This window comes from Pleuronectes platessa, chromosome 4 (genome assembly GCF_947347685.1).
Source record: "Pleuronectes platessa chromosome 4, fPlePla1.1, whole genome shotgun sequence".
In the NCBI taxonomy this organism is placed as follows: domain Eukaryota; kingdom Metazoa; phylum Chordata; class Actinopteri; order Pleuronectiformes; family Pleuronectidae; genus Pleuronectes; species Pleuronectes platessa.
The window spans coordinates 18,798,617-18,808,422 of NC_070629.1; the positions used below are offsets into that span (position 1 = coordinate 18,798,617).

Below are 9,806 nucleotides of genomic sequence, written 5' to 3' on the forward strand. Positions count from 1 at the left end.
ATACCTCAATGAACCAGACACAAACAAGCGGATCCATTTTGTACTTTCACTGCTACACACAAGTTGATATGAACTAATGAAGAGAGTATTTCACAGGGAATTTAAAAAAGAGATTTTGTAAGGAGTTATGACAAAATCCCATCAGGACATCAACTATATAAAAGGAACTTGTGGTTGGTTAAAAATAATCTTTCTATAAAAAAATTAAAAAAATCTCAAACTCATTTAATCAATTCAAATACCAATATTCCATTCAAAATGTCCTTGAAGGCCAGACATTTACAAATTAAATATTTACAGATTTGATCAATGTCTGCAGTGTAAAGAGGGCTGTTGGTCAGGAGGTGGAGAGGGTCGACCACTACCCAGAATGTGGTGGGTTTTATCCCAGGCTCCTCCAGTCTGCCTTTCCTTAAGAAAGATACTGGGCCCCTGTGCCAACAGCGTGTGAATGGAGTGATAGACAAAGTGCTGCATATACATGCTCAGTTTGGATGATGCTATTAGTATTGTAAAGAATTTTGAACGGTCCATGAGATATATGGAAAAGTACCATATTGTTCTTGAAACCTTCAGGTATTTTTGGTTGTATATTCAGGTATTGGTGATTGTATAATCAATGACTCTTTCCGTATCTGGCTACTTCTTGGGTTTGGGATTTGGTTGGGCCTTTAACAAGACAGTCCTGTATCTCTCAGTCTGGTAAACGTCCGACTCAATGGCCTCGATGGAGTCATCAAGCGTTACGTATACATCCCCGTTGACTTCTGTGACCTGGTGAATCCTCTGTTTGACACCCTTGGAGCGCCAACGTGTTCTCAGGGGTTTGACTGTAGGATCGTCCACAGCCTGGTACAGCCCTTCCCCTTCTGCCAGTGTGATCTTGTACTTGTGCCACGGACACACAATGCACTGTCGTCCATTAAACTCCTAAAGGTGGCACAGAAATATGGTGATAGTGAAAGATAACATTTAGTAGCATTCCAATATTTCAATATTCAGATTAGTAGGAAACTGACCTCAATGTCTCCATGCTCCAACGCACCACCTGAATCTGGCATTCGAAAAACAAGTGTCACTGCTCAGTTGATCAATCAGCCTTTATTCATATAGAACCTTTCAAATAAATCAAAAGCAATTCAAAGTGGCTTGCAGGTGCATGAAACGTTAAAAATGTATTTAAAAAGGAGTTAAACATTTAGATTTAGCCATAAAATATAATGCACTACACAACAGCCAGACTAAATAGGCATCAAAATGGACAAATCACACTCAAAGAAGTATGAGGATTGTTATGAAAACACAAACAGAGCTCAGAGCTTACGGTAGCAGCGCATGTCCATAGCATGAAGTTGCCCCTGGTGGAACAGGACCAGTACATCTCTGCATCCATTCACAAGCTTGGTCACTCGTCCTGCCTTGATGATGTCCTCTTTCTTCCCAATGAAGTGGGACACGGAGGGAAGTGATGATGAGGAGGACGGCGACGACAACAATGGAGGGGACGAGGAATTCCGACAAGTCTCCTCCATAGAGGACATGGTGCTCACTTCTTATGGCTGGTTTCCTGTTAATGAATAACATGATAGTTTAAAGTAATTTATGATTAATCGGCAAAATAGGAAGATTGTATTGATTACGTTTATGCAAAAAAGTCTCAATCCTGCTCATTTCCTTCAGCTTCCTCATTACCACGTGGCTTTAAAAAAGAATGTTATTATGAAATCCCCCCTCCATCACTTACTATATGCATTTTTCTTTAATTGAAAGTATACAAAAGGTATGTATGTATCTGCAATATCAATTTAAACTATAAGATATATAGTTTACCAGTAAAGTGTTTAATTATAGAATGATTGGAAATATCAAATAGGTAAAATGTATTTACTGTAGTTTTGCCAAAATAAACACATTAATAATACTGGAGCATGTTTTTTTTGGGGGGGGGGGGGGGGGGGGGGAGAGGTGGGTAAGGTCTTCCAGCATGCCTTGAGATTAAACTGAGACTTGTATGTTCTGTGACGTGGATGTTCTTATCATGTTCTTGTTCCATTTGTTCTATATGAGAGTTATTACCTATATTTTAAGTACTTTGTGGTGTAGGAAAGTGTGTAATTTCGCGCCATGGGTGAAAGTGGGTACTATAAAGTGAAGAAGACATTTCCATGTTTTAAATGATGTTAAATAGTAATTACTGCATGAATTCAATAAGTATAAAGACAATGTAGTTTAACGTCATGGAGAATTAAAGTGATGAATGAAAACACCATCAAAACATCACGTGAGATGAAGTCTCACTACATCTGTCACAATAACTAACTGTTGTTTTACTAACACAACTCAGGAGACTGATGCCAAGCTACCCCCTAGCATAACATTAGCACTAGCTGGGTTTTCTCGCTGAGATCAGTCACTATCACAGGTCTGATGTTATTAACTTAAGTTTGTGAATCCTGGTTTCTACTAACCTCGTCTCTTTGAATGTTCGTGTGGTCCTCTCTGCAGAGACCATCCTGCAGGGTTCATTCTCTCCTGCTAGTTCCCAAACAGACACTCAAAACCAAGCAGGAAACCCAGAGACGGAAACAGAGACCGCTCTCCTTCAGAGTAAAAGCTACTCGTGGCAACTTCCGGCGGTATATCCGTGACTCTTATTTTGTAAAGAATTGGAAGGTGTGATTTTGTCTGGTGTGAAAACCACACTGTGGACACATCTAAATAAAGTAAAGAGTTGGATTTGTTCAGACAAAACACATTTTCTATGAAGCAGAGTTGGCCCTGTGACCCTCTAGTACGTATTTAATTGTTCATCCATCCCCAGATCATTTATTTGGATACTGGTTCAGGTGTCATGATAATTCCAACAAAGATCCTGTCAACGTATAAAACCCTCCTCTCTCAGAACTAAAGGCCACATAGATAACTTCTTCGTACAGACCCTTACAAGTCAAAGGGACATTTACAGACACAATGACCTTTAAATATTAAGTATTTCAATGGGGCCCTTCTGGAGAAAAGAAAACACAAATTCATACTATTTAGATAAAAACACACTAAAAATCACTTTTATGGTTCAATTTTCTGCCAGTAGATTATTTTCACCTAAATCTTACACATTAAACCTTTAACTTATAGAATGTTTGTTTGACATTTCCAGGGAATAATTTGTGCATATAGAAGAAAAAGAAGTCAGATCTGTTTGAGTGACTGGCATCTGGGTGTGTGGAAATTGGTGCAGCCTCTTTGATGTCAAGGGGATAGTTGGCGGATGAACACGTATTCTAATTAATACTCAAATGTTAATTATTTGTGCTTTTGTCATCCTCAGTGAAGGCACCTCATGCATATCAGCGGTAATATGATCACACGGGGGAGCTGCTGTTTAACTCGCGCTGCTGAGGGAGACAAATGTCTAATGGGGTTAGTGTGAGGAGGCTTTGTGTCTGTGGGCATTAAACCCTCCGAGGGATTATCTCTCCCTTCATGCTGAGCGGGATGTTTGTCTCTTTACATTTACACCATCGGATGGGCTGCAGCGGGACGTGAGTTCACTTCACGTGAGGGAAAACACAACTCCGGAACCGGTTTCGTCGCCATGGAGACCAACCGTGTACGGAAACGGTGATACCTCTCAAGCAAACTGCTCTGTGAAAAATTCATGCTTCATGTTTCCTCACTTAGCTCGTTCAGATCAAAACACTGTCCACACGCTACTGCTTTTAAACAAGTCTGCAGGGAATCTGGTAAGTTTTCAGTTTTTTAAAAACCTTTTACAAACATTTTAGCCAGTTCATACTTAACAACTATTTAGCTATAAGATTCAGGCAGTTACCTTTATCATTTCTTGATTTTGTTTTGTGGGTTATTTGCTCCAGTGGCAAAGGTGTCAACAACAACTTCCCCTTTACTTGATGCTCTGCAGCCACTCTGAAATTCAGTTTGGAGAATTGCCACATCAGACAGAGCATGGGGTCCCAAGAGGGAATTACACAGAATGACATGCCCTTGCTCTGTATGGATTATATTCCAATGTGCTTGTAGATTGTGAAGATTTTAGTCTATAGTTTCTGCTATTCTATTCTGTTATTTTATATTTTAAACTGATATGGACTTACATGTCTGAAATCAAGTTTAATTAACTAACTATCTAACTAAAATTAAAAAAAAGCAGTTTAATACAATTTTCTAGCTAAATAAAATAGATTAAAAAGATTAGGATGAAAGAGGTAACTTTATTAATAGGAGCAAAATATTTTTAAAACATATATGAAAACCTTCCATTATATAAAGAGGATCTCGCTCAAGTTTCATGTGTTGGGACTATTACAGCTGCCAGCCAATCTGCTGTAGAAGCCAGTGAAGCAACAGTTGCTTGCCTGTGTCTGCTATATTTATCATATTTGCTAGGATACAGAAATGTGTGACATGACTGCACCGTGCTGCCCCGGCTCTATCCTTACCAAGTGTCAAATTTCAGCATCATACCAGTGTCCTGTGCCCCCAACGGTGCAGTGTGGTAGTTATGACACAGTGACCCCCCAACTGGCCATCATTCTCTGACAGAAATCACTGAGGGAGGGAAAACAGCCGGGACACATGGTCTTGTTAAAAGTGGTGTGGCTGCTGTAGAGAGCGCGTGTAGTGTTTGTGTTTCTGATGTTATTTGGTTTTATTCAAGTTCAGCCTGCTGCAGAGAATCACGTCAGTAGCACAGTCAGTTTTTGCATGCTTCTTTTTTTTGTGACCGACCGATGGAGAGACTAAACCGACATGTGTGCCACTCCCGGGATAGGTCGGGTAAAGACAAAGGAACACAGAGAGAGAAGGAAGGGAAAGAAATGACACTTTGCCTGAATGAGTGTCTGAGAGCGGTTGAGCTGCAGCACCACTATGCCAGGTAAGAATACTCACCCACAGAACATCCAAAATGTGATGTAGTCCCCTCCTTTGACTCTCCCCGCCTCTCTGCTGTCAGGTTTACCTCCATGGGGGTCTGCCGTGCAGTCCACCTCACAGCACTGACCATGGAGGACTATCCCCTCCTGGGAATCCGCACTATGGAGGAAAGGACTCGCCTCTTCCATCTGGTCCAAATGATCAAAACTCTCGACCTGGACAGTCTTGAATATGAAGATGGTTATGATGATTTTGGTGCTGATGGTGGGGACGAAGGCTATGGTGTAGTGGACAGTAGTTTTACTCATGATGGATGTGGAGGTCCCGTTCGCAGACGGCTTGATTTTGGTTGTGAAACCATTGATCATCATCAGAAGCACCTTTCTTATCCCAAAGGATCTGTTCATGTCTGCACCAGTCCTATGGGAAATGATGCACCAGTCCAGTGCAGAGGGTCAGCCACAACTCTGCAGGTTGAACTCGACAGTGGGAGAGCTGTGAAATGTGGCGGAAAAGAGAACAACAACCACAGGACAGATGCACATAGTCGTCCAAATCAACACACAAGGAGAGACACCATAGGAGGAATTGCAGTGCAGAACTCTGACACCCTATTATCACCAACGTTTGTCTTCTTCCACAAACAGAAACACAGGCCTGCACCAGTGGCATCAAAGACGTTTAATGGCAAACCAGTTGGGCACAAAGACAGGAAAATAATCTCTAAGAAGGAAACACTTCCCAGAGAAATACACAGTTATGGGGCTTCAGGATCCATGGCTAAGAAAACCCCCATTTATGAATCAAAGAGAACCGCTGGCTACAACTACGGACTACCTCTGAGTTCCCCTCCTGCTCCAAACAAGAAGTGAGTGGAGGTGGTTTGTGTTGTCCTGACTGCTTGCTCCTGATTAACAAATGAATGTCTCAGTGGAGACATGTTCAGGTGCAGCTGTTAAATACATCCACTGAACATGAAACACATTCAGAAAATGAAAGAAAGTATACTGATGGCTCCAACACAATCATTGAGGGGAGGTTTCCTGTGCATGTCAACCTTTTGACGATTTACATACTGTATGTGATTGTGTCTCTTTGTTTTAGGATATTTGCACAAAGTTTGTATAAGAGCATTGTTTACTTTCGATCCTGATTTTTACTGTGTGTGTGTGTGTGTGTGTGTGTGTAGCAGGCAAGAAGGGAAGCAGCGGATTAGCGTGTGTGTGAGGAAGAGACCTCTGACACGTGCACAGAGCAGGAGAGGAGAAGCAGACGTTGTCACAACTTCAGGTGGAGAGTGTGTAACTGTTCATGAAAGCAAAGAAGCGGTGGATCTCACACAATACATTCTACAGGTAGATGTGGAGATCATATATCTATATTCTGATCATATATCTATAGTCATACGTCAAATGGTGATGATGTTCAGTTTCATGAACTACTGAAACTGTAAGGGTGGATTATTCAGATTTGATAAGGCTACCTTGTCGGTTGTCCCTGTAGCACAGGTTCTACTTCGACCAGGTTTTTGGAGAGGAGAGCTCCAACGAGGAGGTGTATCAAGGAACAGCATATCCTCTGGTGCAGCACATGCTCAATGGGTAGGTTGGCAATGATGTAGTGCTACAAACTGAGGTGTATATGCTGTCACACTCAATTCCTTCCCTTCAGAATGTCCTGAAGCCAGTTTTATGTTAGCTTGCTGTGTGTCTCTGAGAATCTGTGCCTCCTAACCACATATATTTTTACTTTGTGCGTTCCACAGAGGCAAGGCCACTTGTTTTGCATACGGCCAGACAGGTGCAGGGAAGACTCACACCATGTTGGGTTCATCCGCCGGGGAACCGGGGTTGTACACACTTGCAGTCCGGGACATTTTTGCACACCTGTCCACCTCACACACGCTCGCTCCCCTGCTGGTGTATGTCACTTTCTTTGAGATCTACTGTGGTCAGCTGTATGACCTGTTGGACCACAGGAAAAGGTGTGTGTGTACACTGATATATAATATATTTTGAAGGTACATATGAAAGAAAATGTTATTAGTTGCTTATTTGTGTTACAGCCACCATTTTCAATATACTTGTTAATACTGAATTTAGAGATTTCTATATGATTTTAACAATTGCCTTCCCTTAAGGATCATATAGTTTTAGCAGCATCATCATCATCATTTAAGGGAACTAGGTTATTCTCTTCTTAATATTTGTAGTAATATAAAAAACTAATTTTATTCTTTCACCCTCGGTTCATCTGTCTCTAGGTTATTCGCCAGGGAGGATGGACAGAAGGTGGTCCACATTGCAGGGTTGCGTGACGTCAGGGTGGACTCGGTCAGCTCCCTGCTGCAGGTTCATCTCTTTCTTTAAAATCGTCTCATATTCCTGCTGCACTGTCCAGACCTGGTGCTCTGATCAGCACTCCATACTTTGAACACATGTTTTGATTCCAAAATCAGAGATCTACCATAAAGAATAAAGAAAGAAAAATAAAATGGCATGGCTGACTGAATGTTATATTTTATTGCTTTAAATCACTCAATAGTACCGTATTCGCTATTCGGTGGATTAAATCGATCACATCAGGACTGCTGATCTGTGCCAGATTTGTTTTGATATCCTGACCACTGCAATCTCATGAAACATCTCTATGTTCCCCCTCTTCCTCCTCCTGTCCTCCCTAAAAAGGTGATTTCACAGGGTACAGAGGAGCGTACGCAGGGGATGAGCGGAGTAAATCCACTTTCCTCTCGATCCCATGCTTTGCTTCAGATTCAGCTCAGAAGTCCAAACCAGCAGATAAGAGGCAGGTTAGTGTCAACATCCCATGTGTTTGATCATATTGTGGGTTTATTATCATGTACACTCTTTTCTAATTGCTTTTCTTTTCTCTTTAAACACATTTTTTTTAAGCAATTTATTACGTAGCAGGTTGAATTATTACTTTATTAAAACGTGTGTGTGTGCCTGTAGGATGTGGTTTGTGGACCTGGCCGGAAGTGAGAGGGCATCAGATACCAAAGACCCAGACAAGCAGAGCCGTATGGAAGGAGCTGAGATCAACCAGAGTCTGTTGGTTGTAAGCTACATACACAGACACATGCTGACACACTCAAGAGATCTAACATAAACCGCATTCAGAAATGTTCTTTCTGGCTTATGCCTGTGTCAATGTGCTGTGATCAAAAACATTTTGATTTCCAGAATTAATATATTATGTCCTGCCTCCTGCATGTAAACCCATGCGCCATATACCTCACCTGCATGTTTTCCTGTTATTTTGAAAATGTGTGACCCAGACAATCTCCTGCTACGTTCTTCATGTGTTAAGATGTCATGTCTGAAGGTATTGCAAATGTATAAGTGGGATTTTTTTTCCCTTCCCATTAATATGTTTTTCTTTTTTTCTCAGCTTAAAGAATGTATCCGGTCCCTTGATCAAGAGCAATCACACACACCGTTCAGACAAAGCAAACTTACTCAGGTAATAAGACCAAGCTGCAATATTTTACATTTCTTTTTAGTGTTAATGATCGTGTGCTTGATAAATAAACCCTTAATACTTTGTTCTCATTCTAGGTTTTGAAAGACTCCTTTGTTGGTGATTCAATGACGTGCATGATTGCCAACATTTCACCTGGTAACTTAGCGACCGAACACACACTTAATACACTGAGATATGCTGATCGGTGAGTGGTGTGTGTGTGTGTGTGTGTGTGTGTGTGTGTTTGTGTTTAATTTATCCTGTTTTAATTAAATTGCATAGTGGTTTTAAATACAATGTTTATGTCTCCATGGTTGTACCCAGGACTATAGTGTTGATGAACAGTGACTAAAATTAGTTGAGATGTTATATCTACTTCGTTTTTTAAAGGGTGAAGGAGTTGAGGGGACAAGGAGGACTTAGAGGAGGAAGAAGGAGCAAGACGATGCCCTCCCCTAAACATAACCTGTTCAACAGCAGCGCTGGCAGCAGTGTTGTCCCACGAGGGAAAACTCCCCATAAAAAGCAGAAGTTAGGGAGACGACCAGAGGCTTTTGCTCCCACTTCACCAAACACCAGGTCGTCCACAGGGGACACAAATCTCTGCTCCACACCCAAGAACAGCAGATGGAAGGCGGAAACAAGTGCAATGGGTGGAGAAGGGATCGGACTTGAACATGTTACACCAATTAGAGGCTGGCTGGGACCGGGTGATACGAGGCATAGGAGGCATGAAGCAAGTGAAAGAAACGTTAGGGGAAGAGAAAATGAAATGTGCGGAGGATTTAACGGACACTTGGGAGGCGACCATGACGTCCGGCCAGGGCTGGTGTTGGTAAAGCCAGGAGATGAGCAGCGCCACAAGAGGGAGGTGCCAAACTCTTTAACTCAAAGGGCATCTGGAAAAAGAGAAAAAGAGAACCAGCAGAGCTCCGTGAAAGGGGGAAGAGTGGAGGAAGGAGGATGGTTACAACAGCGAAGGCAAGTTGAGCGCAGTAGAGACATGGGTAGTGAAGTAGAAAAGCTGAGGGAAAGAGATTTACAGAAGTTGGATGGAAAGGATAAGGAGAGGCAGAGACATCTGAGAATGTATCACCAGCAGCTGCAGCAGTTTGCGTCCTCATCTTCTTCCTCGTCTGCCAATCTCCTCTCACAGTCGACATTCTCCTCCTCTCTTCATTCATCTGTCTCTACATTATCCCCTTCTCCTCTTCCACAGGATTCCCAGCTGTCAGCTTCCGCCCTCACATATCAAGATGTGGAAGATGTCTTAGATGTGTGCCGAGCTGGAGTTCAGATTAGAACTGATGCTAACAGAGGACAGCGGCCTTTTCCCAGTGGTGAGACTCGCTTGCAAACTGAAGTCTCTCCAGGCTGCAATGACAATCACGCCTGTGGTGAATCTGGTGGTGTTGGCGATCACTTGC

The 9,806-nt window shown here is 42.1% G+C and overlaps 1 protein-coding gene across 1 annotated transcript; it reads right to left on the minus strand.

The window, feature by feature from the left end:
* Window positions 1–26: 26 nt before the first annotated feature.
* On the minus strand, window positions 27–2,598 carry LOC128438404 (Rieske domain-containing protein). Its single transcript, XM_053420970.1, has 4 exons — window positions 2,469–2,598; window positions 1,325–1,567; window positions 1,020–1,054; window positions 27–930 (listed from the first exon to the last, which is right to left on the minus strand). The coding sequence occupies exons 2-4, from the start codon at window positions 1,539–1,541 to the stop codon at window positions 640–642; spliced, it is 543 nt and encodes a 180-aa protein (XP_053276945.1). The 5' UTR covers window positions 1,542–1,567; window positions 2,469–2,598; the 3' UTR covers window positions 27–639.
* Between the last annotated feature and the right edge of the window lie 7,208 nt (window positions 2,599–9,806).

Excerpts from the sequence above, each read along its gene's own strand:
- LOC128438404 (XM_053420970.1), bottom strand. The coding sequence starts at position 1,541 with ATGTCCTCTATGGAGGAGACTTGTCGGAATTCCTCGTCCCCTCCATTG. Across the intron at positions 1,055-1,324 it reads TATGGACATGCGCTGCTACC|ATTCAGGTGGTGCGTTGGAG; the intron begins GTAAGCTCTGAG and ends TTCGAATGCCAG. Across the intron at positions 931-1,019 it reads TGGAGCATGGAGACATTGAG|GAGTTTAATGGACGACAGTG; the intron begins GTCAGTTTCCTA and ends TGCCACCTTTAG.